We start from the raw sequence: 22,713 nt of genomic DNA on the forward strand, positions 1-22,713 counted from the left end.
CAGAGTGTTTGCTTAACTTCTGATCCGAAGAAACAAAACCTAACTTTGCAGTGGAAGGATCAATCTGTCACCCTCCTAAACCAGATAACAATTTAGCTTTACTAATGTGGAACCAGGTATCATGTCTCATGATGTGATGCAACACCAAGTACACAGCATCACCTATGATGCCACACTGTACTCTAGCCAAAAATGCTATACTTCAATCTATTTAATTGTTTAGATCTAACTTCCAGTGTAGTAGGGGATAAAGAAACCAGCCCAATGACAAGAAAGTTAGACTAGTGTCATAAGAAAAGATAAGTTCTAGTCTTAAAAAGACAAAGCCCTAACAACCAGATTCAAGGACCAGTACTAAATCAGACACTAGTTTGGACAATCCATCTGTAAAGAATATTTTGGGGACAAATGGAGAAATCTGAAGATGGACTGGGTATTACGTCCAGTATTATTCCAGTTTGTTCAGTGTGATGTCAATTCAGGTATGTAGAAAAATGTTAATTTTTTAAGATACACAAGTATTTAGGGATGGAATATCAAAAGATCTCTAATTTACTTAAAAAATCAACATAAAAATAAATACAATTAAAGATAAAACAGATGGTGAATGTAATAAAGTTCTCAGAAAGACTTTATTGTAGTTGATAACACATACAGATTTAACAGATCAGTGAAACTGGGACAAAATTTTCTTCAAGTCAAATTCAAGAATCCCTAAGCTTCAGGAACCAAGAGTATCTTCATTTCTCTTTAACTTATACAGAAATGAAAGCTCAAGTAACCAAACATTGAGCTAACAGCTAAACAAATTAACCCCAATTCTCTAATTTCAGGAAGAATACAATAATATTTGGGCAAGAAAAAAAAACTCGTGTTATGTTTCATTTGGGTTAAAATGCATTAAATAAGAATTTAAATCTAAAATACAAAAAGCTCAAAATAGAAATAGAATTATGATATTTTTATCTAAAATTATTTTGGTTTCCTAATGCCTTTATCACAGACAACACACTAGCTTAACGCTTCACGGTACATACAATTTCTCTCTCTCTAAACCCGAATGTTCTGTACCCCTTTTGTTAGTTTATCCCCAAATAGTTCATTATGACACCCTTAAATAACAAAACTTTCAATGGTTCCCTATGACCTTCAGGTTAAAATTCAAACTATTTAATCTGGCATTCAAGGCCTAATACAATGTGATCCTAATCTAACTTTCTCTTCATTTCCACTTTGCCTCTATATGCATCTGTCATGCCAACTAACTTAATATATACATACACCATTTCCTGAAAAAGTCTCACATTCTCCCATTCTGACACCACTGGACTTTCCCATCTGGAACAACTCCACCCTCCCATTCACCTAATTAAATCCTACAGACGGTTTAACTCAGGTTTCACTTCTCCAAAAAACCTTACTATCTAGGTACTTCAGCTCGAAGTGACTTCTTTTTCTGAACTAGCAGAGCACTAACAGTGATTCCTCCCACCCATAAAACTAGCTGACATCCATATGGATGAATAAATTAACTTTCTTCTCCCTTTTTCCTTTATTATTAACTTTCTTCTCCCTTTTTCCTTTATTATTTCATTCTCCACAAGCTACTTGCTTATCTGATTGTCCATCTTCATCACAGATCACCTAAAAATGTTTCCCAAAATTAGGAGAGGAGCTCTTCTGCATATGACACTATTCAGCCTCAGAATATCTGAGGTCCCAGGCAGCTGATAATTCCATTTACACATGAAGAAGCTGAGGTCCAGGGAGGTAGGCTATCTTATCCAAGACCACAAAACCAATTACTTAACTGCAGAGTCATGATTTGATCCTAGGGCTATCAGTCAAGAACTCTTTACCACTTTACCACACGGTCTCATTAACACATGCATAGAAACAAATTCACTTTCACCTTTATGCTGGCTCAAGCCTGTGCATACACACACACATACAGAGTCAACAAACACCTGTTAAAACAATGGTGGTAACAGCAATAGTACAGGATTAGGTACAATTAATTTCAAAGTAATTTGATCCTTGGTTTGGAAATTTAGTTTTTTTTAAAAAAACTTTTATTCACCTGCCATGTAACAACAACAACGGTATCAGAGGGACACAATTACTATAATACAGAAAGCCAAGAGCTGCGAGTTTAGAGTTAGTTTGAATATACTTGAAATAAGCAGTCAGTCTTCAAGACTGTCCACGAGGAACGGAACAGAGTGGCTATCGGGTGCGGTACCCATTTCCATTCAATTTATTGTCCTCTACCTGTCACTTTTCAGAGTTGCCTAGGTGAAAAATTATTGGGCCAGTCACCCTATGCTAATCCAAAACATGCATGTATATGTTCCTGAGTTGAATCATTTAGCAGTATTATATCTGCATATTGAATCTTCCAATCAGAAATGTTAAGTTTCCTCCTGAGTACTTACTAAAATATTAACACCACCACTAAATTAATACATGCTGGATTCATCTGTACCATATTATTTTATAGCTGAGGCTCTATCCTTTGATCACTAAGTTGAAATCTCTATAAACACCTCTGCTTTCTCACTTTTAACCTCTTAACTATAATAAAGATTTATTTACCACTAGAAAAAAAATTAATATTTTAAGCTCCAAGAGTTTGACCAACATTTGTTCAAGTCCAGCATATCATGAAATCAGCAAAAGGAAAAAAAATGCCTTTTTCTTTTTCATGATCACAATTTGAAGTGACAGCAGTTTTTTAAGTATCTGAAAACACTGTGGAATTTTTTTTTTACCATGCACCTTACGAGTTCTCTTAAAATGCAATATATATATAAATACCATGTTCATAGATTTTTATAATTATACAATATAAAATTTTCCTATATATCTTAAACTATAAAATTAAAGGCAAGTGTGCCTCAATAATTTGCAACTGGCCAGCTGATCATATGCCCAGTTTTCACAATGACTTGTCCTGCATGAAGGCCAAAAACAAGGTATTATGTAAGACCCACTCCTTTCCACTGTTTGTACACAATCATTTCAATCCTGGGGCCAACCAAATACTACTACATTACTTCAAAAACGTTCCTTGTTCTGAACTTCACCATCCTTAACACTCAGCCCCAAGGATTTCAAGGTCAGCTCACTGGTACTGCATACCGCCTTTTATACACAGACATACTCACAGAAGTGCACACATGCACACGTGCACACACACGCTTTCCTAATACCAAGACCATAACATGAGACCACTTGACAGATTTAACGGCATTAAGATGTTTTTCTGATAGTTAAAGTCAAATATTTATGAAAAGGATCCAAGACAACTGAAGCTCACAAATTCTGCTTTATCATAAATAATGTGATAGAAATGTTACAGTATACTGATTTATTTCACCAAGCCTCAAAATTTAGATCAATAAAACACAGAGGTTAGAATCAATATACGAAGCAATATGAATATAAACAAAATTTTGTTTAGTTTGCTAACACTTGATAGGATTGCTAGATTTTCAGACTAGTGTTTCTACCTCATGAAATTCAAAAACTGGTGAAAACGCCACAACCATTTGCTTGATAATTACAAGAATTTTAGATACATCACTTATCTTCTGCAAGCTATGCTATCTTTCAACTATCCATCACTGATCTACTTACTTGAAAACACTGTTCATGCTAAAGCAGAGCAGCAGACTCCCTTTAGAAATGAAAGGGTTAAGTTTCAATTAACTAAATATTTCAATGTATCAGCCTGCAAAATAATGGCACTTTTCAAATTAGCTTAAAGATATACTTGTGTTTAAAAAATGGCCATTTGTGTTGAATTACAGTGACTGCCACATATGATTATGCTCAGCTTTTTTCTAAACTAAAACCACTGAAATTAGTCCTTGTTTATATTGAACATACCAAAGCAGCACTTAGGGAAAAGGAATCCTTCCCATTTATTGTGCTTTGCATAAAGTAAAGGACCTATATACCTGTCAAATATTGCCCTTATAGTTAGTTAGCTAGGAGTAAGGTTTAATTCGATACTTCCATAAATGCCAAAACGTTCAAAAACTGATAGGAACACTGAAAACTTTTTTCTACTAATAAATTGATACACTTTGGTATAAGGACTAGTTAGAAACTATACCGCTAAGGAAAGCGATTTGATCTTCCTACTTCTCATTCACACCATTGGCAGTAAAGATAAAGCTCCTTGAGGGAAAGTATTGCAAAAATATTGAGATTTCTTAAAATTGCCATTTTTAAGAAAAAATACATGTACCTTTTTCTCTGACCCAAACTATCAGCAACCGAATCATTATACGATTGCTTTATTTCTTAAAAGAACTAGTTAATTTTTCTAGTATCACTGTAGTTTCATTTTTTAAATATCACATAGTTCAGAGAAAGTAGAAATGAGCAAAGCATGTAAGGTGTTAGCATATTTAACTCAAACATTTGAGAGCGGGAATGTGCCAGGCCTTGAAGTGGGTACCACCTTCAAGGAACTAATTGCAACACAGTAGACAAACATAAAAAGATAAGTGGCATTGCAAGATGGTAAGTATAACTATAAATATATAGACAGTAGCACCTAACCCAAACTAGGATTTTATTTATAGTCAAATTTGTTAATAGAATCATACTAATAAAACAAACTGTACTCACTATGGAAAGAGTAATGCTAATTTTGTTTTTCTGTTAAGTGAAAATAAAGCTGCAAAAATCTTACGTGGACATCAAATACTCTAGCTATTTTGGGTCCCCAAACTAAAATGCCAATTTTTAAAAGGGCTATAAACATTATAACTTCTCATTAAGGGGGCAAATATCTTTTTGCACTTACAATTCACATTATAAACTACGTTAATGCCAAATAAAGGAGTCAGGAGAAAATGAAATTTTATCAGTCTTGTAAATAAAATCTTGGTATATCACTCTAATTAGAACTTCTTAACAAGGGCCCACTCCCTACACTCCCATCCCTTGACCCTAATATAGATTCTTGGATATTTTCAAAAAAGCTAACATACCAATAGCAGAAAGTTGCCCAGTGTCTAAAATTTTGCGTCTTTCAAGTTAACAAAACTCAACAATATCATAGCATCTTCTTCAAACAAATTGTTATCTACTATACAGAATTTCTCAAGTAAATTGTAGTTCCAGTCAGTTTGTAAAAAACTGCCCTACACTGGTATAATTTAAATAACCAAAATATAAAACAAAAACAAAAACAACAAAAGAAACCCTTACATGTAAACATATATTGGTCTCAAAAAAAAAAAAAAAAAATCAAAGCCTGATTGTTTTTTCTTTTGCTTTCTTTTTTTATTCACACTTTACTTCTTTTATCATAGGGCTCTATTCCCCTTAAAAAGTAACCCAAAGAGTTATTTGCTCTTATGGCAAACTGACACAACTTCAGTCAGCTTCAGCTGATGAGATAACAGAAATATAACGTACACAAAGCATTTAAATAGCTAAATAAATCTGTTTTAATACGATATTCTCCAAGCCATTTAAGAAAAGGTATTCATACCAAATATACTAGGAAATGTGATTAGCGGAGAGACCTATTTCTATTAACTCAACAGCATTATATCCTTGAGAGTAGAGCTTTTATTACCAAACATGTAAAACGGATAAAGTTAAGAAAAAGAAATCACCTTCTGCCTTTCAGTATGTATGTGCATTCTGAATACATATTCCTCCTAACAGAGGAGTCAAGCTTCAAAAGTACAGAATGAACGTTGAATAAATGACCTATAATATCTATCACAGAAAGTATCACTTCCATTACTACCTTATATATGGCTGGTGACACCTCCTGGGAGAGGAGAAAAAAGGAAAATGAAGAGAAGAGCCCATTATAAATATTAGCTTCCTTCTTATTACTATTTCAAAGGGCTTCCACACAAAAAGCAAAATCTCAGCTCTAAAGGACAGATTAACTACTTAAACTTAGGTAAAATGTTTGCCACAAATATTGATTACTATCAACAACAAATGTTTCTTCCGACAAAAAGAAAACTTAACATTGTTAGGAACCTATATAGCAAGAATTATCTCAATACCAACTGTCACGTAATTTTAAAACCGAAGGTTTTGTAGGAGAACAAATTTTCTCAAAAATAATTTTTTTACTGAGTGTATGATACATTCAACAACTGAATATACAGTAAGCAGAAATAAACCTCAACATGGAAAAATGTTAAGTAGTAATGCAAGATTTAAAATTTTGTCCACATTTTTAACGGAGGGGGAGCAGGTGAGAATCTACATTCAGATCAAAAAGAAAATTTATTACCCAAAATAAAGACTATCAGTAAATGAAAATGCATTCTCAAATAAGTAATGTAGAATCTAATCTAAAATGCTTGCTCACTTTCTGAGCCATACACTAATTCTTCCGATATTCACAAAAAAAGATTTATGCTGCCCTTTCTCATAAACTATACTATACATTTTTAATTTTCATATTGGCAGCTTAAATCTCCCCTTTGCCCAAAAAATGAAAACTCAAAATCTGATTTAAAAATACTTAGTTCTCCATTTTCTCTACTTCAGATTTTTTTAATCAAATTGACTTTATTTTCCAACTGCTTAATTCTAAAGTGCCTACTTTACAAAAACACGATTTGCATTCAAGAACTGTTGTATTTTTTGTTTCCTTCTCATGAAAAAGAAATGTCTTAAAAAAAAAACTTTTTGTACTAACTGCTATTTCCCATGGTTCAGCTGAAAAGTTCCCTCTGAACAGAGCAGTTTAACAACTAGGTTTTAGCTGAAATCCTATCATCATCTCTCGCTTATATCAAAGATTCTTAAGTATTTACAATTAACAACTGAAATTATTTCTTTTATATAAATGGTCCAACCTGGAATGTATTCACCACTTAAAAAGCAACCTTATTCAACATACTTAGGATGAAAGACTGACAGTCCAAATAAACAAAAAGAGATAATCCATGAAGTCAAGGTGTAGGCTAAAGGTTAACTGAGCATGCAATTAAAATGCCCATCCTATAAGCATTCAAGTTTTAATCAATTAGGAAAATCTAGCACAGTTGATTTCAAAATCTGTTAACTAGCCATATAAAAATTCTAAGACTGACATTTTTTTAAAAGATTGTTTGAAAAATATTTCAAAATAAAACTGCTAAATAGCCTCATTCAAAATTTCCAGTTACAAAATACACCTACTCTAAGTAGGTGTATTTTTCACCTACTTAAGAGTAGGTAGAAAATACCTTCATTCCCTTCACCTTCATCAAACTAATCACTAAAGTAAAATTTACAGTTACGTCTAAATTTAAAAGGAATTTTTCAGCCAAGGGTTATGTACAAAGGAAAATGCAATTCCTAATCACAAAGAGAAATCATGATTGATTTGTTTTGGACAATGACAGGCCACAAAGGGGTAAAACACAACATGCTACATTTCAATATTAAATCATCTGGCAAGAAAAAAATGAGATGCACTTCAGAAACCAATATTTTTCTTTTAAATCAGATTAAGTTTAAAATATAGTTAACAATTACAAGAAGCAGCTTATTCCACACTAAGGTATAGCCCCTTTTCCTGCAAGCTTGTACTGGTATGAGAAATAAACTTCCTAGTCATTATGCTGTCCATTTTAAAACATCCTTGCTACCACATAGAAGCAATCTTTACACTGGAGAACTAAATTGAAACAGCTAAAATTCAAGAAAGACTAAGAGAGTAAAGTAACCACACAAAGGGAAAATAAGCATTATTTATGCTATATCTTCCTGAACTTGTGGTCTTCAACATTTAAAACTCAAAATGGTTACTCATGTGCACCACAGAGAAATAAACTTCTATTAAGAGATGACGACATAATTGGAAATTCTAGAGTTAGAAAATTAACACCAACAGTGGGAAACTTTTAAAGAGAGAACCAATTCCAAATTATCATCTAGAGATTGTAGATCAATGTAAAAGCACAATAAGCCTTTTAAAACACATCAAAGAAACTCAAATTATTTAGCTTTTTAAATCCTACACATAGATGAAACTATTTCTGAACTTTTTTTTATAATCTCCTAAATCATTTGGTGGAATTCAACATTTTAATTCAAAGAATCCAATTTAATTTTAATTTAATTAACCCTAAGCTTTGGTACTGCCTGTTTTCATTTTTAATATTCATGAAAGATCCCTTCTAAACAACCGCACTTGAAAAAAAATTCAACAGAAATTGTTCCTAATCCTACTAAAACTTTAAATGCAGCAAAATAAGACAAGGAGAAAATAATTGCCTTATTTCTGAAACATGATAAAACTGTTTCAATAATTTGAAATAAAATGTTTTCATTGTCTGTAAATACATATGTGGACACAAGGACAGATGAAATGATCTATTACGAATTTAAGTTTCAACTAGATTTAATAGGTCAGACTATTGGGCATATTACACATTTTGCTCCAGATATTCCTCGTTTAAAAATAATAACTGGCGCCCCTTAGCGCTCACATTTGGAAATACTCAATTTAAGTGTTCCAGCCTTTTTTTTTTTTTTTTTTTAACATTCCAGAAAGTTTTCTGCCTCCACAATCTTTCAAAAGCCAACACAAAAAGGAAAAGCAAAACCCCTTAAAGGGACAGCTGACGTTTTCTCTAGTGTAACTTAAAATGAACAGACGAGCTGTTTCCACTATGGAAAATGCCCGCTTCACTATGGATTAATGATGCATAGCCACATATGCAAAAAAAAAAAAAAAAAAAACACTGAGGAAGCAGTAACAAGCTAACAGTTTTGTACTTCTAAAATGGATTCCAGCTGAGTGACTTTCCCGACAATAAAAGCTTCTAGGATTCTTTAACCATCTTTTATCACGAAGACTTTTCCGGGTCTTTTGTTCTTCAGAGCTTTCAAACTCCTTTTCCCCAGTTCTATTTTTAAAATCTCGAAATTCTCGTGGAAAATACAGAATCCATTGTTAGCCTCTATAACCTTCATTCCTCAGCTTTCTTTAAGCAAGTCTCCTGGCGATTCCTCTAAACAGAAAACAGAAACTCCCTGCCACTCGATTTTCAAAGTCTACTTTTTTGTCGGTCCTTTTTCTTTTCTCTTAAGCGTCCCCACAATCGACTACTGGAAATTAAGGCTCCGGGTCACTTTACAAGGACTTCTTTAAAAAGCCCCACAGTTGGCCAACACCAACCTCCTCCGTCTCGACCCCCCGAGCCCCCCGGGGTCCCCGCACCCAGGGAGGCGCTCTCCGAGCCCCCCAAGCCCGACCGCGGCCCCCAGTCCTTGCAAGGCCCCAACACCCCCAAAAAGTGAAGTCCAGCGCCCGGGCAGTTTTCGCTTCCCCTAACAAAAGGGCAAAAAGTGCTCTGAGTCGCCACTTTGGCTCACCCTCGGCTCCATCAGCAGTACTTGGGTCCCTACGAAATTTCCTAAAATTACCGAAGCCCACGCCGGCTTCCCGCTGAGTATTTAGGTGATAAGGAAAGATCCCACTGAATTCTCCTCTGGGGGAACCCCAGCAAAACAAATGCGGGGGGAAAAGTGCTCCTAAATACAAGGAATTCGGCAATTCGTGTTTGAGGCCAGACTCCTCCGGCCGAGGAGATTTTAAGGAACCGACATGGAGAAGCTGCGCCCTTCCGGCGGCGCGTCCTCCGGGGGCTGCGGGCGGACCGGGAGGCCCGGGCCCGGGTAACGGCCGCCCGGCGCGGGGGAGCCCAACTTCCTGCGTTCCCTAAAATCTGGGTGTTTTTTCAAACTGCCGGGGCAAGAGAGATCGCCCTGCAGTCTTCCCGCACCCACCCAACTCAGGCGCCAGCGGCTGCGGGGGTGCGCGTCCGGGGTCCCCAAGGCGGCCAAGCCCCCGGGGTCCGAGCTGGGGTCTCGGACAAGAGTCCTCGAGTCCGCCCCAGCCCCCCTGGGCCGGGATCCCCGAGTCCGCCCCAATCCCCGGGTCCCGGGCGGCTTCCCCGAGTCCGCCCCAGTCCCCGGGTCCGAGCCGAGGGTCCCCGAGTCCGTTCCAGCGCCCCCACCCCGGTCCAAGCGGAGGCTCCCCCAGTCCACCCCAGCCCCCGGCGAGCGCCGCCGTCCTGCGCGTCTTTTGTGCGGTCGGGCCCCGGGCCTGCCCTCCCCTCCCTCCCTCCGCACCATTTCCTCCCAGGCCCGCGACCTTCCACCCGCCCCAACACCCTGAGGCTGAGGCGTCGGGAGCCCGGAGAGGGGAGGGACGCAGATTCGGAGGAGCAGGGGTCGGAGGGTCCGGGGAGGGCGACTACCTTCGTCCAGCAGCCTCTCGAGGTGGTTGAAGATCCCGCAGAAGTTGGGCAGGCTGCTCATGAGCTTCTTGTCGTTCATCAGCTGCATCAGGTAATCGGGGGTGGGCTTCGGCTTCTCCTTGGTTTCCATTTCCCCGACCATATTCCAAGCCCGCAGCTCGCCGCGCCCGCCGCCGGGAGCAGGGGCAGGGCCGGGGGGCCGAGCCCCGGAGCCCGCGGGCCGCGCCGGGGGCGCCGAGAGCGCCGAGAGCCCCGAGAGCCCCGGGCGGGGCGCAGGAACCCCGACCAGCGCGCCCCCCAGCCCCCGCAGGCACTTTGCCCTCCCGCGGCGCCCAACGTGGTCCGGGCCCGGCGCGGCCCGTCCGCTCGCGAGGGCCGGCGGGCGGAAGGCGAGTCTCCGCGGGCCCTGTGCGGGCGCGGGCAGGGGAGCCGCGGCTGGAGCCGCCGGCCGCGCTCTCCGCTGGTCGCCCCGCTCCGCGCCCGCCGCCTCTGCCGCCGGCTCGGGCTCTCTGGGGCTGCTCCCCGCCGCTGCCGCCTCAGCCGCTGCCGCCGCGCACTGACTCTGCCGCTCCTCCTCTTCCTCCTCCTCCTTCTCCTCCTCCTCCTCCTCCTCCTCACTCACTTGGCTGTGGAGTTCGCCTCAGTTCAGGCGGCGCTGCCGGCGGCGGGCGGCGGCGGCGGCGGCGGCGGCGGCGGCGGGGGAGGGGCAGGGCCGGGGGGCGGGCCGGGCCGCGCGGGGAGGGCCGGGGGGCGGCGCGGCGGTCGGGCGGGGCCGCGGGCGGGGGCGGCCGTTGGCCGGGACTCGGGACTCCGGGCTCGGGCCCGGCGCGCTCCGGCCCCCTCGTGCGGCGGGGTGGCCGCGGGAAGCCGTCGTCGTCGCCGCCCGCCCGCCACCTCCGTGAGGGGAAGGCGGGGAGCGTGACGAGGGGGTCGCGCGCGGAGAGCTCGGGGCGGGGGCGGGGCTTGCGACGGCGGCCGAGTGTCCGGAAAGGGGGGCGGGGCGGGCGACGGCCGCCGGGTGGCCCGATGTTTCCCGCTGTGGGTTCCGCCGCTGTGTGGCGGGGCCGCGCGCCTCGGGGCCTCGGTCCCGGCCGCCGCGTCAGGCAGGGGCGCGTCTCGCGCTCCCTGAGAAGGAACCTCCAGCCAGGCGCGGGCCCGTGTGTAATCCCCCGGGAACCCTCCTCTCTCCCGGTTACTATAGTTTTTATAAAGATTTGTCAGCCACCTACTCTCCCTTCCCCCGCGCCCCGCCAAAAAAAAAACTGTTTTCAACGTCCTGTTGCTTCACGGGGGACTTTGGGGGGGGCCGTCACGTGGCAAGACACGTCGCCGTACGGGTCGTGGGCGCGTGCGCGCGTCGAGGTGGGGTGGCCACGCCCCCTTCCGAGGGTCGCCCCGACCCCGCCTCAAGACCTCGCGGCGAGGAAGGCGTGGGGGAGGGGCGAGGCCGCTGCCTGTGCGCCTGCGCGGGGTGGGGTCGCCTGCGGAGCGCGTGTGGGGCCGGGAGCCGGGTGCTGCTCGCTTCCGCGCTTCCGAGGGCTGAGGGCGGCCACGTCGCTGCGGGCGGAGTCGGCAGCGGGCCTTGGGGGCTGCGTCCGTCTGGGGCCCCGCGCCTGGCGCGCTGCCCGCGGGCCCTACTCTACGCCGGCCTCAACCCACGCGCCGCCCCGGCTCGCAGCGAGACGCCGGGCTTGGACGCGTAGGGGCGGCTTGGCGCGGGGGCTCCCGCCGCGGACCCTCGCGGAGCACCCGGGCTGGGCTTTTGGAGGCGAGGGCTCGGGGACGGGACACACCGCGGGGCGTTAGTTCTCCTACTCCGGACCTGGGACCTGTGTGCGGCCTGGCGGGCGCTTCTGCAGGCTGCTGTTTGCGCCCTAAGCCCTCGCGGGGCGGGCCCTGCTTACGGGTTCTGACCTGGCGCTGACTGAACCGTGGGTGATGACCCTCCGGCTTTCTTTTTAGTTTCCTTTGGTTTTCGTTATTTGCTTTGGATGCTTCAAAGCAGCCATGCAGAGAAGAACCGAGTGATAGGGCGGGAAGCAGTTCACGTGTACACACGTGTACACACCCGCAAGAGGGGCCGTAGCATGAGTGTAAAATGACAGTCTGCGTTGCCAGTGTACGTGGGAAGCATTTGCAAATGGAATAAAAGGAACTTTGTTGCAACTGGCAGTGTCATCGCTATTTTTGTATTAATCTGTCCAAGCAGCGTGACGTGCGCCTTTAAAGAAAAAGGGTGTGCTTTGTTGGCGCTGTCCCGTTATTCTGAAAGCAAATTATAGTTGGAAATAAGTACAGCCGTTTACTTAATAAGTGGGATGTGAATAGTGTTTGAAATGTTTCACTTCCTAAAGGGCTCGGTGCTCAGTAAAAATGCAGCCACAAAATGAAATAAAAAGCATGCACATAATTTGAAGCAAATCTGAAAAGCAAAATTCAACGTTTTTATTTGCAAACTGGCAAAGATAATCATACAGTGGGCAAAAGGATATTACTGGTCCTTCCATACAATACGATCAATTTCAGATACTTAGATTTGTTTAGGAATTTCCTGTACTACATGATGAAGTCTTTGGATGTATAGTATGTCGTCGGTCACTAAATTTGCATTGCGTTTTGTCTTGTTCTTTATGACATTCAGTTAATGTAGACATTATTTAATTATTAAATATTATAATAATTTAATATCGACCACTGTGGGGGTTGTATGTAGCTGACATTTTCTGTTAATCATGTCTTACTGTGTTTTAACTGTGAACTTAAGTTTATTTTTTTCTAAAATTTTCCTTCAAACAAAAGACTGAGGTGCGCTGTTAAATTTGAATTGTATGGAAAGTAATAAATGAATTTGAAACCAACACTGAGTGGCCAGTAGCTTCTGGTTGTTTTATCTGGAGAATACAAGAGTTCATTTTTTCAAATTAAATTACGTTGATAGAAGAAACGGAATTACCTTGGTAGACAAAGTTAAAAACATTAAACTTTTAAATATTTTAAATTCTACAGTATCCATAACTGTTATTGGAACCCTAGAATATTAACCAACATAATTTATCTATTCGAAAGGTGAATTGTGTAACTGCAGGGAATAGTACTTTGATCAAAAAGCTGTTGTCTTTAAAATGTAATGTAAAATTATGCTTCTTCAGTACCTAGCACAATGATAAGTAGTTTCAAAGGGTTTTGATGAATTTTGCATTCAGTCTGCTAGTGAGTAAAAGATTCAGTTTCCCTTTTTAATTGGTTCCTTTAATTATAGAGCTCCTGGGCCCTGTGCTAAATGCTTTACGTGTGTATCTCATTTAATCATCAATACAACCTTGTGACTTTGGTTTGCTATTATCCCTGTTTTACACAAGGGGAAGGAGAAGGAAGAAGACGCTAAGTAACAATTTCTGGATGTGGGATTCAAATCCAGTTGTTTTTTATTCTAACATCATGTTCTTTGCACTTTTACTGACTGTTGTAGTTTGCTAATGCTGCCGGAATGCAAAACACCAGAGATGGATTGGCTTTTATAAAAGGGGTTTGTTTGGTTACACAGTTACAGTTTTAAGGCCATAAAGTGTCCAAGGTAAGTCATCAACAATTGGGTACCTTCACTGGAGAATGGCCAGTGGTGTCCGGAAAACCTCTGTTAGCTGGGAAGGCACGTGGTTGGCATCTGCTCCAAAGTTCTGGTTTCAAAATGGCGTTCTCCCAGAACGTTCCTCTCTAGGCTGCAGTTCCTCAAAAATGTCACTCTTAGTCGCACTTGGGATATTTGTCCTCTCTTAGCTTCTCCAGAGCAAGAGTCTGCTTTCAATGGCCATCTTCAAAATGTCTCTCATCTGCAGCTACTCTCTCAGCTTCTGTGCATTCTTCAAAGTGTCCCTCTTGGTTGTGGCAAGCTCACTCCTTCTGTCTGATCTTATATAATGGGCCAATAATTTAATTCAGACCCACCCAATGGGTGGGCCAACACCTCCATGGAAATTATCCAATCAGAGTCATCACCCACAGTTGGGTGGGGCGCATCTCCATGGAAACACTCAAAGAACTTCAATCTAATTAACACTGATAGGTCTGCCCACACAAGATTACATCAAAGATAATGGCGTTTGGGGGGACATAATACATTCAAACTGGCACACTGACTATATCCAAAAAAGCTGGGTTGAACCTTATAAAATTGCTGATGCCCCACCAGTTTTGACCCATAGCAACTGCCATTCATTTGCCTCAACTAGGCCAGCCTAGGTGAACACAAATGTCAAGAAAAAGTGTTCATAGATGAAAAGCCTCGGAATTTTTTTTTCTTACTGCGAGATGAATCAATAAAATATCATGGATTTCCTTTCAGTGAAGCATGTTTATACCTTCTAGTATAAATAACAGCATTTGCACGATGAAAGGCATTGCTTTTCATAACCGTCCTAATCTTAATTGTACTGCCTTTTTAAACCACTAACATGATAGTCTCAGCTGTAATGCTAACATTTAGCCTAAACCACTGCAGGACTGTTAAAGTTTAACTAATGGTATAAGGTTTCAACTCATTTGGATCCTTAAATGAAACTTTAGAGAGAAAAACATTCTCAGCCAGTATGCAGGCACTTGTGCCTTGTAATCCAAAATGCATTCCATATTTAAACTAAAAATTGTTGGTTAAATTTAGGACTCTGAGATTCAAATAAAACTGCATTTTTGTTTTGGTCAACCTTCAGACTGATTCACTGGTCTTATGGTTGCAAAACAATTTCAGTAGTGTTCCTCCTGGATCAGGTTGATTTGTGGGTGGATTTTCCTTCAGGATCCAGATCCTTCAGAATCCTTCAGGATGAATCTGTGTTTTTATTTTTTTTTTTTTAAATATTGAACTGATACTCTGATTCATAGTCCATGAGTTAGTTTTAAATAGCCAATGCATGAGTTAGTTTTAAATAGCCAATGCTGTAAGCATTTTACGAGCAAGGGAACTAACTACTCATGTTCCATCTTGTTAGTGCCATATTCTTGACTAAAACTGTAAGTTAAAGGCTAAATGTTGCTGTTTTTTTTCCAGGAATTTCTGTATATTTGTGCCTTCTAAACTGAGTTTCTAGTGGGAGCAGGGAGAGACCAAAAAGAGGACTGATTATTTCCACAAAGACTGACACTTCTCTAAGGCACTTCAGTTGTTCCCTCATTAAGTACACTGCAGCTCTGAGTTAGTTCTTATCCCCATTTTACAGGTGAAGCAGCCAAGACTCAGAGAGTAATAGAACAATGTCCCTCATGTCGCCCAGTTGATTCTTCTTCAAAGTCCTGGGCGATTTAAGGCACACTGCCATCCCTTCTGTAAGAGGCAAATCTGGGGGCCTCAAGAACTATGTCTTTTAATGACTAAAATAGCTGTCATCTTTGAAACTTTAGTTTTTTTATTATTCTAGCCAAGGATGATATTGAATCTTTTCAAATATTAGGCTCTTGTACCTAATTGAAATATTGCTGGTATTGTATAGAGAGATGATTGCTGTACTGGGTATGAAAAAGACCTTATTGGTTCCATCCTAACTAGCTGTGTGATACTGAATAACTCAGTCTCTCTGGGATTTGCACAAAACGATCTTGGAAGTCTTTTGATGTTCTAAACTTCTATGATTCTGAATAAAATGTCCTCATAGGTATCAGCAAATTACCTGTTGTAATTTAACTTATGTGCCTAGGATAACCCTATATACAGATAGGTAGCTATGTAATGGTAATAAGAAAGACATTTTAAAATCTTTAGGTACCCACTTGTGTACTCCTTATTGGAGTAAAAAAAAAAAAAAATTACATATAAGGAATTTTGTTTCCCTTTGGCAATACAATACATTTGGCTGAAAACCTTACATTGTTCTAAACTCCAAAGGGTTAAAACAAAACCTCCTTCCATTTTTTTTTTTTAAATGTTACGACTTAATAAAAAGTGAAACACTAAAAATAGTTGAGAGGCTTCCTACTAACAGAGTGTAAAAATTCCTTGAAAGTAGGATTCAGGCCTTACTCATCTTTCTGCGCTCAAAATGCTTGACAAGCAATCTACTTGCCCTAATTACTTGTTTGAATGAATGAAAGAAAAAAAGAAAGACACAGACAGTCTTGGACCCTAGAGATGGCAGGCAGCTGTGCAAGCTTCTCACAGCTGAGACTACTTATCTGAGTAAATAGTAGCATATGAAAGCCCAAAAATTTTCTTTACCTTCAGTGACTTAGGAAAAACAGGATGAGGGGAATTTGGGGCCTGATACTATGGATATGGCTTTTGCAATTCAATTCCATATTTCTTGATCAGTGGCTTGAGTGTGAGATCCGTCTCAACAGGAAACATACCACAGAAGGCAACTGGGCCAGAAGCATCAGTAGTCCCCTGAATCTCTTAACAGATCCAAAAAAGGAGCTCCTCTTATTTTTAACATCAAAAGGGCTCAAATAGCAAATGATTTTATCGGGACCATTTTAACGTTATCACTTCTTTGGATATAAAATTAAGTAAAAGCAGTTATTTGCAGCACTGTTATTCAGCCAGTGCACACCAGGGCAGTTTTATCCATTTTTAAGTTTTGAAGTATTTGCACAGGACTTAGTGAGCCATGCTGCCAAGTGGCCTGGCTCTCCGCTGCCCAGCCCTTCCCCCAGTGCCCCTGGCAGTTGCTCCACAGCTCAGCTCTGAAGGCAGAAGGCCTGGTGCCCAGCTCCCACTGGGGCTGGCAGCCATCCTGACCAGTCGGCGCCCATGCCATGCTAGTTGTTAAAAAATACTTTGAACATAACCTCTATTTGTTTCAGCTTATTTGCATATTTAGAACATCGCTAGTTTCATATCTTCATGTCCCTTAAACCTGAGTTTACTGGTGTTTACTTATTGCAATGAAAATGAATAGTTTTTCCTCTAACACATCTATAGATTCTCCAGGCACATACCCCAAGTTAGAAAGAAAGCTTCTGAAAACATATGTCAATCACGCTGACCCAGTGACAATGATATACCAAAGCGTTCACTTTTAATTTTTACTCTTCACCAAATAAGGTTTTAATAAATGGTTTGGTGCCAGAGTTGGAAATGATTACTAATCCTCCAGTTACTATGATAAACTCTTTATATTTCACACCAAAATAGTACCTGCTTTCTGCTTTCTCCCCAGTCCTGTGTAGCCACTCGTGTTCCTTTGCTGAACTGTACAAGTGATAGTGATGACAGCAGCATTACCCTTTCCTAATTATTCTGTCTAAGCCGATCTGTAAAAATGTGTTACGGATACATTTTACAGATCTGCGAGGGCCATCGACTTGATTAACTGGCATTAATTACTCTGGATTTTTCTCAATATCCATTGGTAGTATGCACCGTTTTCAGATGGAAGCAAAATGTAGCATAGTAAAGCGAGTAACACTTTTTTACTGAACAGCTCTGAAATGTGTGTCCTATATTTAGAGTGCGAGCCTGGAATTAAGTAGTAGTGAGAAATTGCAAACCAAAACTGTGAAAGACAATGGCATGTGGCTCTCCCAGGGCTGGAATCATTTCTCTGTCCAGGTAAAGCTATTAAAGAAGCAAAAAAGAATGTGTGGAAGGAATGGGGAACATTAAAATGTTAAATCATGAAAGGAGGAAAGAGACAAAGGACTCGGATTCAAGGACTTGAAAGACGGTTTTCTAAACTCTCCCATCAGCTGATGAGCTCGCAGTAAACCAACTTCCTCGCCAGTACCCAGTCTCCTCCCAGCAGCGCCTTGTAGTTGGCGAGCAACAGTGGCAGGTCCACGGGACGTGCCAGCTTCTTTGACCTCTGTGTGGCAGACAGACTTGACTTTCTCCTCTCAGCTGACCAGGTTTCAACATTTCAGCTGGTCCCATGCCCGATTTCACTTAATCAAAAGATCCCAACCAGCCCCTGTCACCCTGTGAGACCAGGGAGCAGATATTAATTCAACACAGTGGGAGGCAGGCTGTCTCGTTCTCACGATGGGAGAAGAAGCCCTTTCATCTCCATGCTCATACAACTGGTTCGGGGCCCTGTAATAAGGACTTCCTCCAGCATTTTGAAAATATGAAATAATAATACCTTAGCCTCACTGTGTAACTATCTGCCAAGGCTGTAGACATGCTTCTCACAGATGATGAAGATGAATCGTCTTTAAAACCCCAACAATGGAACAAAGTCCTGATACGTTCATCGTTAAGTTTGTTGGTCCTTTGAGGAGGTCGCAGTGCACAGGAGTTAAGACCAGTTGCCTGGAAAGTCCTGGGTTCAAATTTTGGCCCCACCACTTACCAGAAGCTGTCCTTTCCCATCTGTCTCTCCTTTCTCATCCATAAAATGAAATAATGCAGCAGAACTTTATTCTAGTTGCTAGAACTACATAATGTGCCCAGCAGAATCCCTGGTACATAGTAAGCTTTCAATCAGCATAGTTTTTAAAGATAAAAAGAATTACTCCTGGATATAGCTCATAGTTATCAATGCACACGTTTTTCAGAATGCACATGAATATATCTCTATTTACATTGAGATTTTATCCACAAAGCTCAAAAATATTTAGTCATCTATTTTGCCTTCCTATTGCACAAACCATTTCCTGTTCCCAGTACTGCTGACACTAGGAAGTAAAAGGACAAATAGCCTGATGAAAAGGAGCCTGGATCCCAGGCTGGCTGTTTTGTCAGCAGCAACAACAGCTGCTGGCTGGGGGCCTCCAAGCTCTCCTAGATCCGGTTCTCAGCTACTGGACAGTTGAAAGAGCTCTGTGGCAGTGAAACAGAAGTGCAAATGGAGAGAATGCCTCACTCCCACCCCCAGACCTGGCAGTCAGCAGAGGGACTTGAGAAGATGACATCTCCTTGAACTTCCAGGACCGCAGTGGGCAGGCCCCGGCCCCTCACGCTTTGCAGGAGCTTGCCATGACACTTGCCTGGATTCTTTTGTTCTTTTCTCCCACTGACAGCTGTGGACTGACCCAGGATTTAAAATGTGATGTCTGAGCAACTGCTGGGCTGCATCATTGCCAGTTTGTGGGCTTTTTCCAATCCCTGGGCACAGTTTGGCTACAGCGTCAAGCACAGGAGAGTGGAGGAACCCCAGGGGGTTCACCAGCCCACTCAGCAAAACCATGCTTTCTTCTTATCCCAACAGATGTTTGGTAAACAATAGCAAAGAGGCTACTTTTTTTTGTTGTTTTTAATAGGATAGGAAAAAAAAGTAGCTCTTGTTTTGAGGAACTTAAAATCTCAGCAGAGTGGGAGGACTCCAATTTATATACTTTCACAAATGGCTTCTCCAAGTTAGTTTCATCAGGTCATATATGAAGCAACTAGTTCCTTCGGCCTTTGCTGAAGTTAACTTGATCCCTCCAGGTGAAGCCCCAAGGAGTCTCAGCTCGGCAAGACCCCCTGTCCTCTCCCTGCCACCGAGCCCCCGGGCCATACCTGTAGCTTCCTAAAAATGTACTGATGGATTCAAAACTTTCCCTCCATTGTTTTCAAGGTATCAAAGTGGTTTTCACAGCTTCATTTCAAAATGAGGGCTACGACACACACAAATCAAGGTAGCTGAAGGAAAAACAGGAAACTTTGAAATAAATTTATAATCATACCCTATTATAATACTAATGTTGAACAAAATTTACATTCGCAACCTATGTTTCCTTATTCACCAGGAGAAAGGTGCTTCATCACTAAAGACAGAGGTGGGGGAGTGGGGAACGTGACTCAGTCTGAACTAGAATTGAATCGCTGGCATCGTAAAGGGCTTGATAAGAATTTTTTTCTTGTCTATTTTTACAAAAACTTTATTGTAACTTGTATACAATGAGTGTTTATACTTGATTATACACTAAGCTAAGGTAATGCTAGAGACTGCAGCCAAACCCTTAAATGACCTGTTTTTACACCATTTTGCCCCCAAGGCAAAATCTTCGCTGTATCTTTTAGCAGATTTCAGGGTACAGCCCTTCTTTCTGATGCTTCCCTGTGTCAAGTGCAGCAGCTCACCTGCTGCCTTCTCCCATTCTCCTTGTCTTGGGGATCAGAGCGTCATTTCCTATGAGCCCAGTAGCCTCTCCATGCAGACACTGAGGCACAATGAAGCACTTTGATCTTGAAACTTGCCAGTTTGATGCAATAGGATTTTTTTTTTTCTAAATCAAAAATGTCATGCCACTTTTTATTCTGGAAGAGAATTGGTTTGAAAACCTAGCAAAGGCTGCAGTGTTTTCACCACCTGGTCTAGGTATACACATGACTCATCTTTTTTTTTTTTAATTCATTTTTATTGATATGTATTCACATACCATACAGTCATCCAAAGTATACAATGAATTGTTCACAGTACCTTCATATAGTTGTGCATTCATCACCCCAATCTATTTTTTGAACATTTTGATGCAATAGGATTTTTAATTTATAATGTAGCCTGTGCCTTTTTGGCCCCATGGTGTCTACACCCCATAACCTTTGTCTTCACACCTCTCATCCAACTTGCTGGATGTGTCAACTTACTAGCATCTTAATATAGCTTTTGTAAAAATAACATTCTGGTTTGCTAATGCTGCCATTATGCAAAATACCAGAAATGGATTAGCTTTTATAAAAGGGGTTAATTTGGTTACAAAATTACAATCTTAAGGCCATAAAGTGTCCACGCTAAGGCATCAACAATAGGGCACCTTCACAGAAGAATGGCCAATGGCATCTGGAGCATCTCTGTTGTCTGGGAAGGCACGTGGCTGGCGTCTTCATCCTTTGCTCCTAGGTTGTGTTTCAAAATGGTTTTCTCCCAGGACATTTCTCTCTAGGCATCTGGAAGTATTCTCTTAGTTTCTCCCAGGCAAACTCTGAGGTAGCGAAAGTCTACTTTCAATGGCCATCTTCAAAATATCTCTCTTGGCTGCAGCAGCGAGCTTCTTCTGTCTGAGCTCTTATATAAGGCTCCGGTGATTAAATCAAGACCCACACTGAATGAGTGGGGCTGCACCTCTGTGGAAATAATCTAATCAAAAATATTACCATAGTTGGGTGGGTCACATTTCCATGGAAACACTCAAAGGATTCCAACCTAATCAACACTAATACATCTGCCCCCACAAGACTGCATCAAAGAACATGGCGTTTGGGGGGACATAAATATGGCCAAACCAGCACAAATAGTTAACATAATTTAAGATTTAGCATTGTTATTTACCCTTTCCTTTTCCACTGCCTTCAGTAATCTCAACTTTGTCTTTACAGCATTCATTTAAAATGTCTTTCTGGTAAAGCAAGCAAAGGGAATTGCATGAGGGAGAGCAAAAGGAAAAAAGTCTCAAAGAGGCAAAGTGCCCCCACTCTCCCTCAAGAAATCTCCTTTGCTAGGAAATGAGCTTAGTAGCCATTTTACCTTTCAAATTCTAAACACAAAATGTCACTCCCTGCATGCTAGTTCAATTTTATAGCTCATGTCTCTCAACCCATGGTGTTTATTTGACTTTATTCCTTCCCTTCTTCCTCTGGTGTCTTCAAATTTAAACTAGTCTAGGGTGGCTCGAGAAGATGTTAAGATTCTGTACTCTTTGCAAGATCTGAGTTGCTAAAGAAAAGATCCTGGTTTCTGAAAAATGTTAACAATTGGGATATATTCAAAAGCATTTCAGAGGGCTAAAAAAAAAGGGGGTATTTAGACCTGTCATTAATTTTTAATTGGAATTGAGTTAAATTAATGGCCAACTTTATAAAATTTAAAAATGCTGTCCTTCACTCTATCTCTTTGGCCTTTAGAAGTCAAAAGGAGACTCCAGATCTGGGGAGAATATCCACACACTAATTAAACCTTACAGTGTGTTTCTCCTGAGCCTGATCTGCACAGCAACCAAAAGTTTCCATGGCCCATCAGCTGCAGCTGAACAGTTCAGGAACCACAGTCTACCCTTGGCAAGGGTGAGCCTCAGGCGATTTCAGCCGTCAAGTGTCTTTGATTCCCAAATTCTTAAAAGCAGATTTGCAAAGCTTGTAGTCTTTCCTTCGTAATTTAATTTAAACTGCACTTGTATTAAAGAGGTAAGTACACTGATTTCTCCCTAATGCTAACAGGAAATTCTGCATGAAACAGATCCTTCTTGGGTCTGAGAAATAAAGAACTGGTGTCAAGGACACCTGACACCTCCTGTTTTCTGATCCCTAGATCCCTGGCTTCATCCCAGGCCAGTTATCTGACATGCCTCTCTCCCCCAGCCACTCCCACCTTTTCCCCTTCTTAGGCTAGCTCCCAGCAATTTCCGCAACTCCCTTCTCTTCCAGCTGCTCTCAGGGTTTCTCTACCACCTCCCTGGGCCCAGGGCAGAGCCCAACCCAGCTTCTCCAGCCTCTCCTCATCCCTGCTACCTCCAAAGCAAACACAAATTAGCAAAAAGGACAAAGGAGTTTTAGTTATAGAAAGGTCAAGAGTTTTAAAAACTACAAACGTTGGGAAAATTACAAGGTGGTAAGGAA

The 22,713-nt window shown here is 41.7% G+C and overlaps 1 protein-coding gene across 6 annotated transcripts in view; it reads right to left on the reverse strand.

The window, feature by feature from the left end:
• Window positions 1–10,792, reverse strand: part of QKI (QKI, KH domain containing RNA binding) — a 192,948-nt gene extending 182,156 nt beyond the window's left edge. For 2 of the 6 annotated variants that reach the window (XM_037817634.1, XM_037817635.1), the window contains exon 1: window positions 10,248–10,522. In XM_037817634.1, the coding sequence (XP_037673562.1) occupies window positions 10,248–10,389 (142 nt within the window). In that variant the 5' untranslated portion in view covers window positions 10,390–10,522. Of the gene's footprint in view, window positions 1–10,247 lie in introns of all 6 variants that reach the window. The other 4 variants (XR_005214107.1, XM_037817636.1, XM_037817637.1 and 1 more) reach the window with 4 other exon arrangements.
• Between the last annotated feature and the right edge of the window lie 11,921 nt (window positions 10,793–22,713).

Source organism: Choloepus didactylus, chromosome 24 (assembly GCF_015220235.1).
Source record: "Choloepus didactylus isolate mChoDid1 chromosome 24, mChoDid1.pri, whole genome shotgun sequence".
Classification (NCBI taxonomy): domain Eukaryota; kingdom Metazoa; phylum Chordata; class Mammalia; order Pilosa; family Megalonychidae; genus Choloepus; species Choloepus didactylus.